This window comes from Pyrus communis, chromosome 2 (assembly GCF_041283825.1).
Source record: "Pyrus communis isolate YQ-2024b chromosome 2, ASM4128382v1, whole genome shotgun sequence".
In the NCBI taxonomy this organism is placed as follows: Eukaryota; Viridiplantae; Streptophyta; class Magnoliopsida; order Rosales; family Rosaceae; genus Pyrus; species Pyrus communis.
In genome coordinates this window covers 15,902,351-15,926,425 of record NC_142566.1, presented here as the reverse complement: position 1 = coordinate 15,926,425, position 24,075 = coordinate 15,902,351, and the positions used below count along the sequence as shown (strand labels likewise).

The window sequence follows — 24,075 nt, the reverse complement described above, 5'->3', positions numbered from 1 at the left end:
TAGGCTCCACAGTAATTTGTTATCAACCGTTCTTATTTTTAAAAGAGAAATAAAAAAAATAAAAAAAAAGTCACACCATAAGATATAACAAATCACATTAGCTCGTCACATTATCATCTCATTTTTTCAAATCAACTCATTTAATCAAATTATTCCAGACTAATCCAATTTATTAAACCTTGTCGTGTTTAATTTGAAAATAAATTGAAATAGTATAAACAATGAAAAATAAATATCATTTTGTAGTTGGATATGAAAAACGAGTTTCAAACAGTTTTTCATTTGCTTTTTCTTTTTGTCGAAATAAAAAAAATACATGCACCTATGTTTAATCTACTTGTTCACTTACTTATGATCAATGTATATTTACCATACAAATATTATAATAGAAACCATCCGTTCTCTCTACTATTAACTAAAAATAATCTTTACAAAAAATTATTTAATTTAAAAAATATTTATTATGTGTCAAATAAATTGATAATTTTGAAAACAAGTAACATCGGAGTATTAAAAATTTGATTTTGTCCTCTCTCATCTTATCTCTTCTTTTTAATTTAGACGGTTTAAAATTATTTTGAAGGTTTAAAGTTATCCCACATATTTTATGAGCTTATTTTATTAAATAAACAAATAAATAAAACTTACAAACAACTCCAACCCACCAGATCTCACTCCTCTCTCTCTCTCTCTCATACACAGAAGCTTAGCGTGTGGCTTCATCTGCCGTACTGCTACTGTGCTCCCCCCAAGAAAACATACACAGAGTAATGGCAGACCACGGTATCACCTCCCCCCTCCTCTCTCCTCCACCTTCCGATCACCCCCACTTGATCCTCACCGTCCAAGACGAGACCGAGACCGATACCGATAGCCACCACAACGGCACCCACACTCATCAGAGCACCAGCGCCCACCACCACCACTCTCGCAACCCTTTTGCGTTTCTCGGGTCCGATGGGTTCACCGTGCCCGTTTCCACCACCGCCGACCCGTTTCGGAACCACACCCTGGAGATTACGGGTGTTTACGAGTCGTTAAAGATCGGAATTTGCCTGCCCGTCGCCCTGGCTCGGCTGGTGCTGTTTGGGGTGTCGTTGGTGATTGGGTTTTTGGCGACGAAATTGGCTCTTCAGGGGTGGAGGGATAAGAAGAACCCTATGCCGAGGTGGAGGTGCAGGATTATGTGGATCACTAGGGTCTGTACTCGATGCATTCTCTTCGCTTTTGGGTAAGTTTGATCTGAATTTTTGTTGGGTTTTTGTTTTTGTTTTTGTTTGTTATTCTGTTCTGGGTTGGTTAAGCTGTGTTTGGTTGCTGGGAAAGTGGAGGAATGGACTAGAAACTGGAATTTGGAATTTTTATTTTAATTGAGGTGAGGTAGTTAGTTTGAATGGAAATGGTCAGATGGAAGCTTAGGATTGTGAAATGTTTCTTGGGACCTGTTTCTGTTTGGATGCTGAAAAGTGAAAACTTGAGCAAGTAATGAACTTTGAGTTTTGGATATTTAATTGCTGCAATCAAAGTGAAGAGAATGGTTTTATTAGATTCAATTGAAAGGAAGGATAAGAAGTGTTGGAGTAAACTATTAGATTGTTTTGGAAAATTGAAAATACAAACTGGAGCGAAATGGTATCGGGTGTAATAAGTAATCGTTTGGCAGTTTATCTCTTTCATGTTATTGTTGATTTTCATTTTAATCTCTGTTTCCTCGGAGTTTTAAAATTTTGATTTTTCCCTTTTGCACCTCTTGTTGCAGCTACCACTGGATAAGACGGAAAGGAAAACCAGCTCCTAGAGACATTGCTCCAATAGTCGTTTCAAACCATGTATCTTTTATTGAACCTATCTTCTATTTCTATGAATTATTCCCTACAATTGTGGCATCCGAATCCCATGATTCCATACCTTTTGTAGGGACGATCATCAGAGCAATGCAGGTAATTTCACAGTAATTGTGCACTTCATTTGCTAACAAACTTGTTTCAGTCTCTTTAGTTGATGGAATTTATATTCGGTTTTCTTAGTTTGTCTTATCGTTTTACGTTATCAGGTGATATATGTTAATAGGTTTTCAGCATCATCAAGGAAGCAAGCTGTTAGTGAAATCAAGGTAGAAAGTTTCTGTTAGTTCTTGGTTATCCTTATTTGATTAGTAAGTTATAAACCCGTTTAGAATCATAGGTTGGCGACCATTGTCACTGCCAGTCGTTTGTTATAAAAGTAAGCGCATATATGCTTCTGCTTTCCTTCTTATAATTATTAAGTTTATCTTTTTAATTATTTGGGTGCCCTTACCTTGAAACATCTCTCTTTCAACTGTAAATTGTTGCTTCCTTAAAACTATAATTGTATTTCTTGTGATGTGGTCTCTTGACTTGGACACTGTATTCTTGTGAGATTTTAGCCTGAATCACCATGTTAATATAAATAATAGATTAATTTAAACCAAATTAAACTTGCAAGCCCACAAATCAATTGTAGTAATATATGCAAATATGAGGTCGATCCCACAGAGATTGCTTTAACACCAATTTAACCGATTAATCACTCTGAACTTAATTAAACAAACAAAGGATAGATTGAGTTGAAAATTTGAGTAATTGATCAAGACTAAAATTGATGAGAAAAAGAAAATACAATTAATTAAAATAAACACATGGCACAAGAAAGTCTAAAGTTATGAATTCACCAATAAAAATCCCATTTACTTTTCCTAGAGCCAACTATTATCCAATTACCATGCCAATTACTCAATTTTTCATAGATTGTAATACTTACATGCCCTTTTAGTCCAACTGCAGCTGGAATACACTTTACATCCCTTTTAGGTATTTATCTTCATTTAATTAGTTGCATGTTGGATGTAACTGTGTGAACCCATACTACTTTAGGAGATAAAAAGTTAAGTGTTTTTTTCAATTTTATAAGCTATTTGATACAGAAATGTGCTTTCAAGGATCTGAATACAGAGAAAAGCTTCGTGTGGTAGATTTCCTCGAGTTCTTTTATTTCCCGAGGGAACCACAACCAACGGGAGATATCTCATTTCATTTGAACTTGGTGCATTCATCCCTGGTTTCGCTATCCAACCAGTAGTTGTACGATATCCCCATGTACACTTTGACCAATCCTGGTAGGACACTTTTCCAATTTGAAACTTTCATTTGGTGCTGTCTTCAGTGGTATCTAATAATGTTTCATGTCTTTAGTGGTATCTAATAATGTTTCATGTGGAATGCTGTTCAGGGGGCACATTTCTTTGGCAAGGCTCATGTTTAGAATGTTCACACAGTTTCACAATTTCATGGAGGTAATCTCTTTCTCCTATTTGATTTTGGTCAATGCACTGTGTGGTTTTATAAGATTTTTGTATTGCATGGGCGTTGATTTAGATAAATTGAATTGAGCAGGTAGAGTACCTTCCTGTTGTTTCACCCCTTGAGAACAAGAAAGAAAGTGCTATCTGTTTTTCGGAGAGGGTGAGAATTTTTGTTAAATTGATTTGCTGTCTGTTTTTCTTGAGCCATGAGTGTAGTTTTGCACTGCACATTTTCTGTTCTGCCTTTGTTTTGTAGATTGTTAATAGAAGTTGACACGTATGAATATATGCAGACTAGTCATGCTATTGCAACTGCACTCAACGTTGTACAGACATCTCATTCTTATGGAGACTTAATGCTTCTCACGAAAGCATCTCAGTCAAAATTGAAACCGGTAAGCATCTTGGTTAATACTTCTTTAGAATTTGTTTTTGTTTGAAACCAACCTATCAACCTGAGACCAGCCGACCACATTCGTTTACCCTAGCCAAAGCCCAACAATTTAGCATTACAAGAGCTTCTGTCTTAGATTTTGTTTAAAAAATTTTAAGAGCTATTCACAACCTATTTATATTGCACTAAATGTTTCTATATGTTCACAGGAGCGACCTTCGGTGTATATGGTTGAAATGGCAAGTGTAAAATCAGTAAGTCATTGCATATAATTGCTCTCTCTCTCTCTCTCTCTCTCTCTCTCTCTCTCTCTCTCTATATATATATATATATATATGTATGTATGTATATGTGTGTGTGTATATATATAATATTATGAACTGCAAGAGAATTTATAGTTGTGCATCCTGGTGTGTAGATTAACATATATAGTTTTAGATACTATAACTAATTTTTGAATTGTCCATAGGAGTGACATTCAGCTTATATGGTTGAAATAACTTCTATCTTCTTCTTAGAAAAAGTTACATTTGGAAATTAGTTTAATATTTTTCTTGCGCCTCATTTATTTCCTCTGAATACTCTATTCTAAAGTTGTGGATGATTTGCAAAATCAGCCATTAGTACTTATAGATCTGATCGAATATGCCCAATAAAAGCATTCAGTAAACAAGGGCAAGGCTGTTGAAATGGTTTAAGATGACTATTTTATTCCTTGGTCATGACCGTGTTGCTTGTGTGCCTGTATTCTCAAGGCGCTTGTCCTTTATTTACATAGTGTAACATAATGATGCGGCTCGCGCTTGAAAACAGAATAATTTCATGAGTATACCAGAGTAGACAAGGACGAAAATGCCAATATTATCCTACTTATTTCATTGATTCAATGCATTGACAAGTTATAGTGCTAACGTCTACCAGAGTGGCTATAGCTTCTTGAATACAGTCTAATGCGTCTACTTTTTGCATGGTATATGGTATTTCTATCTGCTGCCATTACAAGAGTGTCAAAGTTTTATATCCTTTATAACTTATTGCACCCTTTGCTTTGGTTAACAATGTATTTGAATTTATGTCTTGTTTTTCAGTTACTCCATATAAGCAGCATGGAAGCTGTGGACTTTCTGGATAAGTTTCTTTCTATGAATCCAGACCCAAGGTATTCTTGAAACTATCATTACATTGAAGTTATCACCAAGTCTTATTTTTGGCGAGTGATGTTTGTCAACCATTATTATTATTGTCAATGCCGCAGTTGGTTATTTAAATTTAGTATCTGTCGTCTGAATTATGATTCATATATAATTCTGATGCCTCCACCTTGTTTCTTGTAAATATCTTCCCTCGTGCCATATGCTCTTAAGTTCTCAACATTTATGGTGGAAATTCTTGTTACTAGATAAATGTAATTAGTTGTGTTAAGATTGCTTGTTCAAGATGATACATTAAATGCTCTTAGAATGTCATGTTTTAATGGCAAATATCAGTCCTGCCAACCCAGAAAACCAAAAGGGTGCAGGCTTTCTCTTATTGTCTTTGACTCTTTGTCAGTCATACTAACACTAACTATTATGTGTATACTATTTGTGTTCATCCTGCTTCTAAATTGTATGCATTTTGACAATTTTTTTTTTTTTTCATTTTCATGTTTGTACAATGTCGTTCCTGAAGCTTGTCTTATCTTTGCAACTTCTATAGTTCACTTAGCAATGCTTAACGCCTTGGACAATTTATTTAACATCATTTAGTGATTAGATTCTAGCTAATAATTTAGTTAAATACAGTGGCATTTGAAATGCTTAACGTACTAGTGCTTTGAATATATGCAAAACTTATGGCAAATGCAAGACCTGTAGGATTCTTATTGTTGTATCCTGCTTGCAGAGGTCATGTTCACTACCATGATTTCTTAAGGGTGCTAAGACTCAAGACTTGTAGCTTTTCCGAAGAGGTCAGTTACCATTATCTTTTGCCAAACAATTTCTGTCGTCTCTTGGTTTGCAGCTTTTGTGAACTCAATGCTAAGATTTAGAGTTTAGACAGTTTATAAGATATGTACTTGCTTTTCTGATATGAACTTTGGTACATAAGAGATTCACATCAGAATCGTGTGTGTACATGTATGGGAGTTAGAATAGTGAGTTGGTAAACGTAACATGAATTGATGCTTCAAAGCACCCCAATTCGGAGACGGTTGCATGGCTTTTGATACCATTCTGTTGGTCACCTGGACCTGGTGAAGTTACTTTTTTTTGTCTATATCCCGGAATCCGGATGATTGTTTGCTCCAAGTGTTTGTCCTCTTGTGGACTTCAGTAGCGTACATTACAACTAGCTTAGTGGTTAAGTGTGTTTGCATGGCGTCTACATCTTTAAGGACATGGGAACGCGTATCCTTTTGCAGGGTTACACAAGGTCTTAATTATGGGCAGGGTGCACAGTTTTAAATATGCGGAGAATGCATGATAACCATTCTGGTCTTTTTAATTTTTTGACCGTTGTCTTTTCCTTATATTAACTATCATGATTGTGTTCTGTTTCTGAATGTGTAAAGTATACTATATTACATATGATTGAGCATTACAGCATGTCAATTGGTTTCTTGAATGTATGTAACTTTCAATTTTCCATGTCATTCTCATGGAAATATTTTGGATCACAGATATGTGCATTTATGGATGTGGAGAAAAGTGGAGTAATAACGTTTAAGCAGGTAATCGAACACTCCCAACCTCTCTGTCTAGAAATCCACGAAGTTGCATTAGATAGATCAATGCATGTTGACAGGCAGATTCAACTATCATAATAGCTTTGCATATTTCATATTTGGTTAGATACCAAATAATTTAGTTTCACAACTGGAATAACTTTTTGCTCATGCAAATATGGGAATTGGGCATAGATGAAATTGTTTGTGCATCTGAGTTGGTTTTGGTTTATCTTTTGTACATGCTAATGTCATGATACCATGTAGCACATAATTGTATTACTCTGTCGCTTTCAGTTCTTATTTGGATCAGCGCATATCGTGAAGCAGCCATTGTTCCGTAGAGCCTGTGAATTCGCCTTTTCAGAATGCGTTTCTGGGGAGAGTGACCATGTTTCAGAACAAAAAGTATGCTGCTTGCACTGATCTTCCTGCTTTTGCTCTTTTCAAGTCCCCACATATCATTTTTATGATGAATTGACTCGTGATTCCTTGTATCTTAATTGCTTCTGATTCTGAATCAGTTTGGAGAGTCCATCAGACCTGCAATCCCGGATTTGAACGAGGATGAGGTGATGGCATACCCTTTTAGGCTAGGATTTTTCAACGTTGCCTGCACATAACGGAGCATGAACACATAGCAAAGATATTACCAATTGCAAGATGACTAATGTGTAATAAATTGCTTGCAGGTCCGTGAACTGTTCAATCTATTTGATTCTGATAACGATGGAAGAATCAACAAGGAAGATTTTTTGACGTGCCTAAGAAAAAACCCACTACTGATTGCGCTTTTCTCGCCTTGTTTGCATAACAAAGACATTTCAGAAGATGGTAATAGGTTGGTTGAGGAGATTGTGTAGTGGATGGGTTTCTCTTTAGGGTTTGTGGAGATTTTATGCAGCATTTGTAACCTCTGATAGTCTGGTATTATTTTGGGTGGATAAGGGAGCGGAGAGAGGCCGAGCTTCGGGTTTTGCTGAAGTACAGTGGATGGAGGGAGGAGGGGTGGGGGGGCCTTAATATTTTTGCCTTGCTCCCTAAAACTGGTCATGTCATACCAGAGTTTTGATGTAATTGCTTTTTCTTCTGTAAGTTTTATGTAATCATCGTTTTAATCTTAGTTCTCGCTTTATAACTTCATGTCTGTTGGATGGAACATATGAAAAGAAAAGAAAATTAAGTACCAGGATTGATTTTTTGGTGTAAAAATATGGCCACTCGAATATAGATATATGGTAGCTAATTTGTGCGATTTCTTCTCTCAATTCCGGAATATCCTCCTTTCGCCGAACCCTCAAACCCAATGTCACTCCTCCTTCCGTCAAACCCTCAGACAAATTCAAAAATCAAGAAATTGGAAATCACGAGAGAATCAATTTTACCCCTGATTATTCTCTATGGCCTCTTTGAGATCGATCTCTCCTCCTCTCAGTCTATAAAAAAACCTTATGATTTCACTGTTGTTCTCTACGCCGCTGCATCCCAAAACCCTAATATCTCAGTTGTTGTCATTCTTGTTCTATTGGCTGTTGCTTTTAGGTGATGATTTTAGTTGTTCAGTCAAATTTTCATGTCCAACTATTTTGAAATTCTAACACGATTGTCTCTTTTTGGTGCACTTTTCTGGGGCTTTGTATTCCCGGGTGGATAAGCTTTGGGAACTTGTGGTGAGAGCTGCTGCTTAACTTTTGGTGAGTTTTAATTTGATTATTGATAATAAATTAATTGCAATATTAGACTGTGCCTTTCTGTGTCGCTCTCTATTTGAGTGGTTAGGATTGTAAATTTTCTTAGTCAACAAAAAGAAAAAGGCAACTCAAGCTCTTTATGTCCTCCCAATTTGTGCTTTTGAAATCTTTTTCATATAGGAAGCAGTATTGGCTGCTTCTCTTTGTGTTCTTATCATGCATATTTCAAAACGGAAAGAAGGCTTTGTTTTTCTTCTTTTTGTTGATTTTATCTAATTATAATGATGCTTTGATAAATTTAAATTAACAATATACTGATTACTATTGAATGAAATTTCAATTGTGAAATTTGCAGAATGTTTCAAAGTGTAAATTCATGTATTATATATCGCTTTTGGTAATTTCCAGAATATTTTGATATCTAATAGGCTAATACTAATGTATTGAATCAATACTACACATGCAAATTATATGGATGTTAGAATGTTTTTTTTCCTTTGTTTTTTTTTTTTCATTTGTTTTCTATTTATTTATTTGACATTCATATTGTATTTTCTTTTGTCAGATTGAGTGAGCGTTCTGGAATACAATGGCTGCGAGAGATATATTTGTTGAAGCTACCAAAAAAGTAAGTTCTCAAATTTGGACCAACGCTAATGCTTCGTCAGTGCCACCTCCTTCACTTGTGGATAGTGTTAAGAAGAAAAAAGTGTGGTGAATCTTTTAATCCCATTGACCCTAGAGCTACTTGCAACTATTGTAAGAAGAGTTATGCTTGTGATACGAAGAAGTGTGGGACCTCTAGTTTGTGGAACAATTTGTCTAATCAGGTAAAAGGTATCCTCATAGGGTTGAGGACAAAAAACAAAATATCCTTAGCTTTGGGGAGAAAGATGGTAATGGGAGCCTTATAGCAGTTGGCTTTAGTAAGGAAGCTTGTAGGGTTGGGTTAACCAGATGATAGTTCTTGACGAGCTACCCTTTAGCTTTGTTGAGAAGGAAGGGTTTAAGCTTCTCTATGGATAGGTTCTTATTGGAACCTCCTGAGAATCCAATTGATAAGCAATTAATTGCTTGAAATGGTGGAAGGTTTACTGGGAAAAATATCCAATTTTAGCAAGGGAAGTGTTTGCAATACCAGTTTCCACAATGGCATTTGAATCTGCCTTTAGCACTGGAGGGCGTATTCTTGATGATTATAGGAGTTCCTGACTGCTAAGATGGTAAAGGCACTGATTTGCACACAAAACTGGTTAAAGTCATCTTGTATCTCTTCAGAAGTTGAATCATCATCCATTGATGAGATGGAACTCCATGAGCAGATCATTTTAGGTAATAAACTATTTGTACTTGTATTTGGTTTTCATTTTTCAAGTAAATACTTTCTGACTTGTTTTCTTTTCATTGGTATATGTTTTGTAGAGCTTTCAGTTGCTTCCACATCTGAAATGGATATAGTTGATTAATACATGGTTGAGTTAAGGTACTTTGCAATTTCTATGAACTAATCAAATCTAATCTTCTATTTAAATTCTATGCTTTTGTGTTATCAGCAATGGTTTACTGATTTAATGAATGTTTTGAATCCATTGCAGGCTTGCAACTCCTCTTGAATGCTTTGGACCTTGACTTTGGGAATAAATTAGTAGATGTCGTCTCATGTTGCGGAGGGTCATCAACATTTGTTGATCAAAGCTCATGGACACTACTACTATCTAAAGTTTTGAATTTTATTATAATTTTGGGCTTGATAAGTTAGTTCATGTTTAACTTTTGAATTTTATCAGTATGGAATTGTTAAGTTGAATTTCTGTTATGGTTGAAGTTTGGAACGTGGATTTTAAATATGATATTTAAGTATTTGAGATTTCAAGTTTCAAGTTCATTTTTTGTTGAGGAAATTTGGATTCAAGAGTTCTGGTTACTAGGTTGAGTCCTTTTAATGATTGTCTACAAAGAATAATAAAATTGTTATTAAAAAAATAGTACGAAGCACAAATTGAAAAACTTGTCCAACCCAACCCACAAAACAATGGGTTGGGTGGATTGGATTACATGTTTGAGCGGCTAGAAATAGATTCTAAGAATCGCTACTCGAGCCTGTTGGGTCGGCCATCTGGTTTGGGCCCAACCTGAACCGACTCACCCATTGCCCACCCTTACTCTCAACTTTAACTTAATTGGAGTAATAGTCCTACAACTAAAAATTCCGATCAATGGTCCCTTAACTCTTCAATATATGTAACTATGATCATTTTCTTCAACTTTGTTAGAACTTCTATTAAAATGAGTTACGTGCCACGCACATGAAGCTGAATCGAGGTGCAAATATGGAAAACCAAATAAGAAAAATTGTAGCAATGGTCCCTCAACTTTAACCCAACTAAAGAAATGATCCCTCAACTTTTAACCCAATTAGAGCAATAGTCCTCAACTTTAACACAATTGTAGCAATAGTCCTTCCAACATAAATTATTTTGATGAAATTATGATACAGTTAATGAAAAGGACAATAGTTGCACGTTTTGATGAGTTAAGTGACTAATGATCATGAATTTTTAGTTGAAGGACCATTACTAAAATTGGATTAAAGTTGATAAACTATTGCTAAGATTTTCTCCGTTTCTTTTGAATTTTACAATTGATCTGCGCTAGTCATTACGCGGTAGAGTTCACTTATGTACCCACCATCCAACTTCACCATGGTCGTCTTCTAGTATATGTTTCTTTCCGGTCGATTGCTTATACCAGTTGAGGTTCTATATCTGCTTTGAACTGTGGGAAGAAACTGATTTACTTGCATATATCTATTAAACAATATAAATAACACAAAATTTGCTCTTGATTTTCCGTGTATCTTTTTGTTAAACCAGCAGATTTTTATTCGGTTTCCATTATTTTTTATTCCATTTTTTTTGTTACATTACAAAGAACCCAAAGTTCAAGCAGAACCGCTAAACAAGGAAGAATATTATCCTAAGAGACTTACACAAATAGCCCGAGTTCTAGCAGCCCCAGGTTTCATTATTTTGTTTCTATGCAACACATACAAGTTTTCATTTAAAGAGATCTTATTAAATAGATTGATTTTTCAATTGCAAAATGACACTAACTCTGTTCGACCTTGTCTAGATTGATAGAATTGATTTGGACCTTTCACAATTTCCATTTTTTGTTTTGAGAAAAAATAGGACAATTGATGGCAAGCTACAGTTATTCATCATTTTCAGGCCCGAAGAGATTATGAGGAATTTCACTTTGCCAGTAGCCACAGTCAAGCAGACTCACTAACTCGGAGCATCGAACCTGGTACCTCTCACATTCTTTGTTTATTGGAAAGTCGCAATCCGCGCCCTTTAATACCGAACCACTTGCTGTGATTACCATTTTCTTTTTCTCGGTTTGCATCTTCTGCACAAATATTTATGGGAGTTTTAATGAAAAGTCCATGATACTGTTCACTTTAACGAAAAATCATATTTTTACACTAAAAAGTCAATCCTAGTACTATTGTCACGCCCCAATCCCGACATACGTCTAGAATTGACACGTGACGTCACCAAAAATCCGTATCTATCATATCCCACCTCCGGGATATGGGCAAGCACAACCCAAAAATCGAATCGCATAGTTATTTTTCGTATGTTTTATGGCTGCATCTAACCTCCCCGTTAGACTGCCTACGTACTCTAAACAGGGATCAAGCCATTCGTAGTTCTTCATGCACAATAATTGACATATAACACAGTCCGATTAAGTCGAAAGGTATAACATTTCTCAATCAATCAATAGAACTTGACAAGCATGAAAATACTAGACTCAGGGTTACATAACAAACCCATTTGAAAAACATGATTTCCCCTCCAACTATATATAAATCATTATGTCGCAACATGATACCGCAATTCACAACATATATCACTTCAAAAAAACCAACGAAGCACAATACCATTCTCTAGCCACATTTATCAACAAGTCTAATCATAACAATAACCATGATATCCAACATAACAATCCCACATGACGATTAACCTTTCCACTTCATCCATCACGTAATTCATCACGTTTTCCACACAAAATCGCATTTCATAGTGTGTAACATAGTTAAGAATTAACAAAATACACATGATTCTCTAGAAATATTAATCAACTAAAATACTCATGATAACCACACTCATATCCAACGTCATTCCATAATCACATCAATCAATAATGTCAACCATCACATCATCAATAACACATACAACACGTCGAAACACGTGGGCTAGAGTGACACAGTTCGACCGAAGACTACATCTTTGAAAAAGGAAAATTTTGGACCACCCAACGAAACCAAGGCATCAAAGGGGATTCCGGACCATCACTCAATGGGATCCAAATCAAGATATGATTCCGGACCATCACTCAACGGAATCCAAGCCGAACTCAGTTCCGAACCACACAACAGAACTGAACGGAAGTCCAAGAAACATAACAACGGCTCAAAGGAACAAAACATGATTCAAGTTACTCAATTCCCAAAAAAATCAACGAAACAATATCGAGCAACAAATCCATATCACAATGGCTTATCGGTCCATTACTAGACCTCACATCTCTCGAGCAATTCAATATGCATTACAATCATGTGTCATAACCATTTCCAATACCCAAGTTAAATCACATTTCACTTCATCATACCAATCACTATGCTTCCAACACTATATCTCAATACATAGCTTGTAACATATCAAGGAATCACGAAGCACAATATTAATATTTACTTACGTTAATCAGTCAGTGAGATAACATATCATTTCACGAATTTAATTAAAGAACTCTACATAATTCCCAATTTGGGTTAAGAATAATAACATGGTAATTCTAATTTATTTTCACAATATCTATTGTGGGTAATTCCCATCTACTCGAATTTAGGATTCTGAGATCACCTTACGGAATGAACAAGAGTAAGGATTCCGGACCACTCAACGGAATCCAATAACATTGGGTTCCGGACCACTCAACGGAACCAAAATATCAAGCGGTTTCTCATAATCTACCTAGACCTGTCATATGTAAAGTCAATGCCAATATTATGGAATTGGTGCACTGGCAAATCAGGCACACAGATAAGCTGAGAGGCTCGGGTGAGGGACAATAAAATAAGCAGGTGATACAATAATAAAACCAGCCATCAATCATAATTTATAAACCTTGAATATAAATCCTTCATAGGAAATCAATACCAAACTTTTGAAAACTCCGAGGGAGTCACCCAGACATCCAAAAGTTCATTTCAAACAACCATAACATCTCACACCCATATTCACATACACACAATGAAAGTAGAATTAGGGCGACACTGTTCATCCAAAGCCTACACCTTTGCAACCATCTCAAACTAAACTCAATGAAGTAAGGTGGATACAATCCCGGACCATCACTCAACGGGATTGCGGAGTAAGAGGGATTCCGGACCATCACTCAATGGAACCCAAACCAAGATACGATTCCGGACCATCACTCAACGGAATCGCAAAGTGGAGTATGAAGGATTCCGGACCATCACTCAACGGAATCCAAACCAGGATACGATTCTGGAACATCACTCAACGGAATCCAAATCAGGATACGATTCCGGACCATCACTCAACGGAATCGCGGAGTACATTGCATAACCACCAATCAATGAAACAACACATGAATCAAGTTGCTCAAGTTATAAAGGCTCAACGGACAAGAAATGAAATAATGAAACGAGCATTGACACATGTTTCAAAGCAACAAACCCCATGACAATGGGTTAACGGTCCACCACTAGCCCTCACCTTCATCAAATCAAGCCAATCAAACAAAACAAACCATATTTCCAATATGCACGTCAAATCTCACTTCATATAACAATATCATTGGCTAAATATGAAAATTAACAATTTATAGGAAAAATGATTATAAAACCATTTCATATTCACATATATTAAAGTCACTCACATTTCATCATAACATACCATCTATGTAAATCAAACACCTTTCGAATATACACGTCAATTCACATACCACGATCATCATTAGTACACAAGCCAAATCATGTTTGATAAACATAGGTCTATGGCTAAATATATATAATCACATTTCAATAGAATCACATTATAAGACCAAGTCAAATTCACAGATGATACCAATATAAGAAATCAAGGTAATAACCATATCACATATGTTCAAGTCACTCTCTAACCAATGTAGGCCCATTAGACTTCACTTAAGTCTCCCATAGTACTAATTTTATTATTTAGAACATTCCGAGACATGTTGATCATAAATCAATTCTCGGTCAACGATGGGGTCCACAATAATCCGCAAATCCGATTTATGATCCACAACTTCCCAAAGTCCACATTATGCTTCGAGGATAACATACTAAAGTTTCATTTTGATCCAATGGTCGAATTGTCGTCAATCACACTAACAAGTGGCGGTCCAAATTGATCACCACACCAAACAATTGAATCTTTGGAAACCAAGCTAGACATAGGTTCACATGGTCACTAGAAGGTATTTGAAACCTAGACAACACTCGTGAATGATCCCTCGCACCGCCACATGCGGTGGAAGTCAAGATGGAGGGTTTAGAAACCCCGAATTTCAACATTAACTAGATGAGCTCAAATTTACGTGGTAGCTAGAGCTCAACAAGGGAAACACTTTTCACAACTAGGCCGACGATAAATTCTAACCGAAAACTGTCCAATTTCATCGGAGAAAACCGGATTTCTAGGGTTCTAAACACCCAACTCTAAAATGAATACGAAAGCACAAACTAAGCATACCCACTTGAAGATTATGAAGAGTAGATGAAGTTTCATACCTCACTCGAAGGAAATCGTTGCCGAAATCGCCTGAAAAATGATAAAACCGCTGGAAAAGTCGTGGACTTTGCGACCTCGAACTGCAAAGATGGAAAATAAATGGGAAAATCTAACATCACAGAGATGTAGGGCTCGTCAAGAGCTTTCCATGGACACCAAGATCATCCAAAACGGAGCTCGGATGAAAAAGATACAAGCAGGTCAAGTTTGGTGGGTTTATGGGTCAAATTTCCCCCTAAAACGGGTTAGTGCAGTTTCCATTTCCCATTTTCTGAAAACCCCTCCCCCTTTTCTGGAGGTTTCCTCCCATTTATAACATTTTGGTAATATTACCAAAATGCCACCAACTTTAAACGACTCTAACTTCTCCGTTCGGACTTGGAAATAAGATCTGTTTACACCTACGCGCTCATGGAATCGAACTCTACCTAACCAATTCAAGAGTTGACCGAAAAGGTCAAGAAAATTGGGAATGACTAAAGTAACCCTCATTTCATTTTTCTCAAATTTGGAGAAAAAAGAACTAATTCTAATCAAATCTTCGAAATACGTCAAGAATAAAATAAAATAAAAATTTAGGGACGAGATATCACAACTATTCACTTTATCCTTTATTTTGTCCTTATTATTAAAACCTAAAGTTTTCAAGTCATTTTCATTAATTTTCCTGATATTTATCCCTCATTTGTATATATTTATGATCATACACCGCATTTTATTAGTCTATTCACTTGACTTTAAGTACTTATCGAAGCCCACATGTTACACCTGTTTAATATCATATGTAAGATGTTTCGTGTGCATACTGTTTTTCTTTATATTGGATATTAGATTTATTAATACGTTTCATTCTATTGCATCGTACAAGAGACCAAGACTTTGAAGTTTCTTGATACTCTTCGGGCATTAGTCTGTTGATCCTTAATTCTCATCCAACGATGAGTGGGAGGCTTACAACGCTCAATTATTATGAATTTAAAGTTCAAATTTAAGCGATACCAAATTAAGCTTCTATTGTATGGTTTTGTCGAACTTTATCTCCTTTTAATGTAAAAATATTGATGTACTTAAAAGAAAAGGTTCAAATTTAAGCAATGGGGAACATGTCACTCATTGCATCTATAATCCAAATGAGTATATTAACGTCGAACTTGGTCAATATTAACACTCTGCTTTAAGTAATTTTTTTTCCCGATATTAATGAGATAATATTTTGTTTCATGACTAGGAAAGAAATTACACATTCTAAATGACAAATAATTAGATTAGAACCCGATGTTTCTTGATCGAATCAGAACTTGGTGATCTTTGATTCTAAATTGAGGGCCTGAAATTCCTCGTTATTAATTGTATAGCCAACCCAAACTATATTTGGTGTTTTTCTATACGTTTATTCTAGGCATTGAATATGGCTCTGTCCTTGCAACAAAACATTTGGTATATTTTTATAGTAAATTAGAGAAATGGTCTCTTAACTTTGATTGAATTGTAGCTTTGGTCTCCAAACTAAAATTCTATTAGATTTAGTCCTTCAACTTGACAAAACGTGGAGCATTAGTCCTTTGGTACTAATACCATGAGATTTTCTGTTACTATGATAATGTGGTCTTTGTGGACTCCATATTTTTTTTGACGTGGATGCCATGTGGGCTAAAAAAATTATAAAAAAAATACAAACATAGAGAAAGGAAAAAGAAAACACATAAAACAAAAATGGTTTAATTTTCTCTCTTCCATCTTCCTGCCGCCCACGTCCTTCTCTGAACCCAGCCGTCATTGTAGCACTCTCCCAACAACCAAATAATAGAAAAGTTCAAATCTAAGTTTGTAACACAATCTTCCTTTCCAAACAACTTCACACAATGACCTCCATCCTTGCAGCACCATAGTCCACGCTGCCTTGACAACTCAATCTCTAGTTCCCCACCACCTACAATCGAAACCCTCACAGCACATCGGTCGGAACTGTGCGTCAGCCACATGGGCTGTTTGACAACAAAATAGTCGTTGGCCTTTCTGCAAGTGATCGACAATGTCAGCAATTGGATCCTAGCGCTGGGTTCCTCCCACTGACCTTGGCTCAATTTTTGGGTTAAATTTGGCAAAAAAGAAGTTTTAACCCAAGACTTTCTTTTAGCCTAATGATTGGAGAAGTTTTGGACAAGTTTAAAACTAAATTTTGAGTTTTAATCCAACCGTTAGAGTTGGTTTTGAAGATGATATGGACTCAAAATTTGAGTTTTTTTTTTTTTTTTTTTTTTTTGGGGCCTTAGAGATGATTTGGACCCAAAATGTGAGTTTTTTTTTCCACCCCAGTTGAAGACGGCCTTAGAGATGATTTGGACCCAAAATGTGAGTTTTTTTTTCCACCCCAGTTGAAGACGGCCTTAGAGATGATTTGGACCCAAAAATGTGAGTTTTTTTCCACCCCTTGTTTGAGACAGCCTAAGCCAACCTATCATGCTATTTTATCTTTACTTGTGGTATTGGTATTTGCTAACTTAAATATTAAAAGATAAATTAGTACAATATAATAAGACATAAGGAGTGAGAAGAAAGAATTATCTATTGCCACGATCACATTACATTATCCCGTCGATTCGACCACACAAGAAAGAGATGATCCTTTTGAGGCTTTGACTCGCTCGTTGCTCCCCCAGTTGTCATGCTTGCCTTATTACATAAACTATTTCTACAAGATAATACTAAAGATATTAAATTTATAGATAAAATTTGTAAACTAAATAATTTATCACTAATAAAAATGAACACGATTATTAATATTTAAGTAATAACACAATCATTAACTTCCATATAATTTAATTTATAAAAATTTGTCTGTAAATTTAGTCTCCGTAACATTACCCATTTTTATAAGGATAATGTTAGGTTGACTAAATTTTAGATAAAATTTACAAATTAAATAATATGTCACTAATAAGAATGAACACGTTAATCAACATGTAAGTAATAATCAAATCATCAACTTCTATGTCGTTTAATTTACAAAATTTTGTTTACATATTTAATTATTTAGCATTATCCCTTCTATAATTTAATCACAAACTTTTAATTATTTAATTATATAAAGAAACATCTACTCTATATATATATATATATATATATATATATATATTTTGGCATTAAAAAAGTAAAGTAAACAAAACTGGGGGAAAGGGCAAAATGTGATGTGACACACAAGGTGGGGGCCCGTGGGGCAAAATGTGCTTGCGCTTTTCTCGCCTTGTTTGCATAACAAAGACATTTCAGAAGATGGTAATAGGTTGGTTGAGGAGATTGTGTAGTGGATGGGTTTGTCTTTAGGGTTTGTGGAGATTTTATGCAGCATTTGTAACCTCTGATAGTCTGGTATTATTTTGGGTGGATAAGGGAGCGGAGAGAGGCCGAGCTTCGGGTTTTGCTGAAGTACAGTGGATGGAGGGAGGAGGGGTGGGGGGGCCTTAATATTTTTGCCTTGCTCCCTAAAACTGGTCATGTCATACCAGAGTTTTGATGTAATTGCTTTTTCTTCTGTAAGTTTATGTAATCATCGTTTTTATCTTAGTACTCGCTTTATAACTTCATGTCTGTTGGATGGAACATATGAAAAGAAAAGAAAATTAAGTACCATGATTGATTTTTTGGTATAAAAATATGACCACTCGAATATAGATATATGGTAGCTAATTTATGCTATTTCTTCTCTCAATTCCGGAATATCCTCCTTTCGCCAAACCCTCAAACCCAATGTCACTCCTCTCCTTCCGTCAAACCCTCAGACAAATTCAAAAATCAAGAAATTGGAAATCACGAGAGAATCAATTTTACCCCTGATTATTCTCTATGGCCTCTTTGAGATCGATCTCTCCTCCTCTCAGTCTATAAAAACCTTATGATTTCATTGTTGTTCTCTACGCCGCTGCATCCCAAAACCCTAATATCTCAGTTGTTGTCATTCTTGTTCTATTGGCTGTTGATTTTAGGTGATGATTTTAGTTGTTCAGTCAAATTTTCATGTCCAACTATTTTGAAATTCTAACACGATTGTCTCTTTTTGGTGCACTTTTCTGGGGCTTTGTATTCCCGGGTGGATAAGCTTTGGGAACTTGTGGTCAGAGCTGCTGCTTAACTTTTGGTGAGTTTTAATTTGAGTATTGATAATAAATTAATTGCAATATTAGACTGTGCCTTTCTGTGTCGCTATCTATTTAAGTGGTTAGGATTGTAAATTTTCTTAGTCAACAAAAAGAAAAAGGCAACTCAAGCTCTTTATGTCCTCCCAATTTGTGCTTTTGAAATCTTTTTCATATAGGAAGCAGTATTGGCTGCTTCTCTTTGTGTTCTTATCATGCATATTTCAAAACGGAAAGAAGGCTTTGTTTTTCTTCTTTTTGTTGATTTTATCTAATTATAATGATGCTTTGATAAATTTAAATTAACAATATACTGATTACTATTGAATGAAATTTCAATTTTGAAATTTGCAGAATGTTTCCAAGTGTAAATTCATGTATTATATATCTCTTTTGGTAATTTCCAGAATATTTTGATATCTAATAGACTAATACTAATGTATTGAATCAATACTACACATTCAAACTATATGCATGTTAGAATGTTTTTTTTCCTTTGTTTTTTTTTTCATTTGTTTTCTATTTATTTATTTGACATTCATATTGTATTTTCTTTTGTCAGATTGAGTGAGCGTTTTGGAATACAATGGTTGCGAGAGATATGTTTGTTGAAGCTACTAAAAAAGTAAGTTCTCAAATTTGGACCAATGCTAATGCTTCGTCAGTGCCACCTCCTTCACTTGTGGATAGTGTTAAGAAGAAAAAAGTGTGGTGAATCTTTTAATCCCATTGACCCTAGAGCTACTTGCAACTATTGTAAGAAGAGTTATGCTTGTGATACGAAGAAGTGTGGGACCTCCAGTTTGTGGAACAATTTGTCTAATCAGGTAAAAGGATCCTCATAGGGTTGAGGACAAAAAACAAAATATCCTTAGCTTTGGGGAGAAAGATGGTAATGGGAGCCTTATAGCAGTTGGCTTTAGTAAGGAAGCTTGTAGGGTTGGGTTAACCAGATGATAGTTCTTGACGAGCTACCCTTTAGCTTTGTTGAGAAGGAAGGGTTTAAGCTTTTCTATGGATAGGTTCTTATTGGAACCTCCTGAGAATCCAATTGATAAGCAATTAATTGCTTGAAATGGTGGAAGGTTTACTGGGAAAAATATCCAATTTTAGCAAGGGAAGTGTTTGCAATACCAGTTTCCACAATGGCATTTGAATCTGCCTTTAGCACTGGAGGGCGTATTCTTGATGATTATAGGAGTTCCTGACTCCTAAGATGGTAAAGGCACTGATTTGCACACAAAACCGGTTAAAGTCATCTCGTATCTCTTCAGAAGTTGAATCATCATCCATTGATGAGATGGAACTCCATGAGCAGATCATTTCAGGTAATAAACTATTTGTACTTGTATTTGGTTTTCATTTTTCAAGTAAATACTTTCTGACTTGTTTTCTTTTCATTGGTATATGTTTTGTAGAGCTTTCAGTTGCTTCCACATCTGAAATGGATATAGTTGATTAATACATGGTTGAGTTAAGGTACTTTGCAATTTCTATGAACTAATCAAATCTAATCTTCTATTTAAATTCTATGCTTTTATGTTATCAGCAATGGTTTACTGATTTAATGAATGTTTTGAATCCATTGTAGGCTTGCAACTCCTCTTGAATGCTTTGGACCTTGACTTTGGGAATAAATTAGTAGATGTCATCTCATGTTGCGGAGGGTCATCAACATTTGTTGATCAAAGCTCATGGACACTACTACTATCTAAAGTTTTGAATTTTATTATAATTTTGGGCTTGATAAGTTAGTTCATGTTTAACTTTTGAATTTTATCAGTATGGAATTGTTAAGTTGAATTTCTGTTATGGTTGAAGTTTGGAACGTGGATTTTAAATATGATATTTAAGTATTTGAGATTTCAAGTTTCAAGTTCATTTTTTGTTGAGGAAATTTGGATTCAAGAGTTCTGGTTACTAGGTTGAGTCCTTTTAATGATTGTCTACGAAGAATAATAAAATTGTTATTAAAAAAATAGTACGAAGCACAAATTGAAAAACCTGTCCAACCCAACCCACAAAACAATGGGTTGGGTGGATTGGATTACATGTTTGAGCGGCTGGAAATAGATTCTAAGAATCGCTACTCGAGCCTGTTGGGTCGGCCATCTGGTTTGGGCCCAACCTGAACCGACTCACCCATTGCCCACCCTTACTCTCAACTTTAACTTAATTGGAGTAATGGTCCTACAACTAAAAATTCCGATCAATGGTCCCTTAACTCTTCAATATATGTAACTATGATCATTTTCTTCAACTTTGTTAGAACTTCTATTAAAATGAGTTACGTGCCACGCACATGAAGCTGAATCGAGGTGCAAATATGGAAAACCAAATAAGAAAAATTGTAGCAATGGTCCCTCAACTTTAACCCAACTAAAGAAATGATCCCTCAACTTTTAACCCAATTAGACCAATAGTCCTCAACTTTAACACAATTGTAGCAATAGTCCTTCCAACATAAATTAATTTGATGAAATTATGATACAGTTAATGAAAAGGACAATAGTTGCACGTTTTGATGAGTTAAGTGACTAATGATCATGAATTTTTAGTTGAAGGACCATTACTAAAATTGGATTAAAGTTGATAAACTATTGCTAAGATTTTCTCCGTTTCTTTTGAATTTTACAATTGATCTGAGCTAGTCATTACGCGGTAGAGTCTGCTTATGTACCCACCATCCAACTTCACCATGGTCGTCTTCTAGTATATGTTTCTTTCCGGTCGATTGCTTATACCAGTTGAGGTTCGATATCTGCTTTGAACTGTGTGAAGAAACTGATTTACTTGCATATATCTATTAAACAATATAAATAACACAAAATTTGCTCTTGATTTTCCGTGTATCTTTTTGTTAAACCAGCACATTTTTATTCGGTTTCCATTCTTTTTTATTCCATTTTTTTTGTTACAAAGGAACCCAAAGTTCAAGCAAAACCGCTAAACAAGGAAGAATATTATCCTAAGAGACTTACACAAATAGCCCGAGTTCTAGCAACCCCAGGTTTCATTATTTTGTTTCTATGCAACACATGCAAGTTTTCATTTAAAGAGATCTTATTAAATAGATTGATTTTTCAATTGCAAAATGACACTAACTCTATTCGACCTTGTCTAGATTGATAGAATTGATTTGGACCTTTCACAATTTCCATTTTTTGTTTTGAGAAAAAATAGGACAATTGATGGCAAGTTACGGTTATTCGCCATTTTCAGGCCCGAAGAGATTATGAGGAATTTCACTTTGCCAGTAGCCGCAGTCAAGTAGACTCACTAACTCGGAGCATCGAACCTAGTACCTCTCACATTCTTTGTTTATTGGAAAGCCGCAATCCGCGCCCTTTAATACCGAACCACTTGCTGTGATTACCATTTTCTTTTTCTCTGTTTGCATCTTCTACACAAATATTTATAGGAGTTTTAATGAAAAGTCTATGGTATTGTTCACTTTAACGAAAAACTATATTTTTACACTAAAAAGTCAATCCTAGTACTATTCATTTTATCCTTTATTTTGTCCTTATTATTAAAACCTAAAGTTTTCAAATCATTTTCATTAATTTTCCTGATATTTATCCCTCATTTGTATATATTTAGGATCATACACCGCATTTTATTAGTCTATTCACTTGACTTTTAGTACTTATCGAAGCCCACATGTTACACCTGTTTAATATCATATGTAAGATGTTTCGTGTGCATACTGTTTTTTTTTATATTGGATATTAGATTTATTAATACGTTTCACTATTGCATCATACAAGAGACCAAGACTTTGAAGTTTCTTGATACTCTTCGGGCATTAGTCTGTTGATCCTTAATTCTCATCCAACGATGAGTGGGAGGCTTACAACGCTCAATTATTATGAATTTAAAGTTCAAATTTAAGCGATACCAAATTAAGCTTCTATTGTATGGTTTTGTCGAACTTTATCTCCTTTTAATGTAAAAATATCGATGTACTTAAAAGAAAAAGTTCAAATTTAAGCAATGGGGAACATGTGGCTCATTGCATCTATAATCCAAATGAGTATATTAACGTCGAACTTGGTCAATATTAACACTCTGCTTTTAGTATTTTTTTTTTCCCGATATTAATGAGATAATATTTTGTTTCATGACTAGGAAAGAAATTACACATTCTAGATGACAAATAATTAGATTAGAACCCGATGTTTCTTGATCGAATCAGAACTTGGTGATCTTTGATTCTAAATTGAGGGCCTGAAATTCCTCGTTATTAATTGTATAGCCAACCCAAACTATATTTGGTGGATTTCTATACGTTTATTCTAGGCATTGAATATGGCTCTGTCCTTGCAACAAAACATTTGGTATATTTTTAGAGTAAATTAGAGAAATTGTCTCTTAACTTTGATTGAATTGTAGCTTTGGTCTCTAAACTAAAATTCTATTAGATTTAGTCCTTCAACTTGACAAAACGTGGAGCATTAGTCCTTTGGTACTAATACCATGAGATTTTCTGTTACTATGATAATGTGGTCTTTGTGGACTCCATATTTTTGTTGACGTGGATGCCATGTGGGCTAAAAAAATTATAAAAAAAATACATAGAGAAAGGAAAAAGAAAACACATAAAATAAAAATGGTTTAATTTTCTCTCTTCCATCTTCCTGCCGCCCACCTCCTTCTCTGAACCCAGCCGTCATTGTAGCACTCTCCCAACAACCAAATAATAGAAAAGTTCAAATCTAAATTTGTAACGCAATCTTCATTTCCAAACAACTTCACACAATGACCTCCATCCTTGCAGCACCTTAGTCCACGCTGCCTTGACAACTCAATCTCTAGTTCCCCACCACCTACAATCGAAACCCTCACAGCACATCGGTCGGAACTGTGCGTCAGCCACATGGGCTGTTTGACAACAAAATAGTCGTTGGCCTTTCTGCAAGTGACCGACAATGTCAGCAATTGGATCCTAGCACTGGGTTCCATCCACTGACCTTGGCT

The 24,075-nt window shown here is 35.3% G+C and overlaps 1 protein-coding gene and 1 long non-coding RNA gene across 3 annotated transcripts; both read left to right on the top strand.

The window, feature by feature from the left end:
• Positions 1-653: 653 nt before the first annotated feature.
• Positions 654-18,615, top strand: LOC137747554 (lysophospholipid acyltransferase LPEAT2). 2 transcript variants are annotated; one of them, XR_015955875.1, is made up of 15 exons: positions 654-1,231; positions 1,760-1,940; positions 2,054-2,113; positions 2,973-3,136; positions 3,250-3,313; positions 3,414-3,482; positions 3,616-3,717; positions 3,926-3,970; positions 4,805-4,875; positions 5,601-5,667; positions 6,379-6,429; positions 6,721-6,831; positions 6,948-6,995; positions 7,116-7,412; positions 18,395-18,615. XR_015955875.1 is itself a non-coding variant. In XM_068487684.2 (14 exons), the coding sequence occupies exons 1-14, from the start codon at positions 771-773 to the stop codon at positions 7,284-7,286; spliced, it is 1,665 nt and encodes a 554-aa protein (XP_068343785.2). In that variant the 5' UTR covers positions 654-770; the 3' UTR covers positions 7,287-7,635. The 2 variants fall into 2 exon arrangements, 1 of the variants encoding a protein (XP_068343785.2); XM_068487684.2 differs by lacking the exon at positions 18,395-18,615 and having other exon boundaries at positions 7,116-7,635.
• Positions 18,616-19,605: 990 nt separating this feature from the next.
• On the top strand, positions 19,606-20,958 carry LOC137746713 (uncharacterized). The gene is made up of 3 exons (XR_015955876.1): positions 19,606-20,423; positions 20,514-20,574; positions 20,687-20,958. It is a non-coding gene; the product is annotated as an uncharacterized LOC137746713 (long non-coding RNA).
• The last annotated feature ends 3,117 nt before the right edge of the window (positions 20,959-24,075 follow it).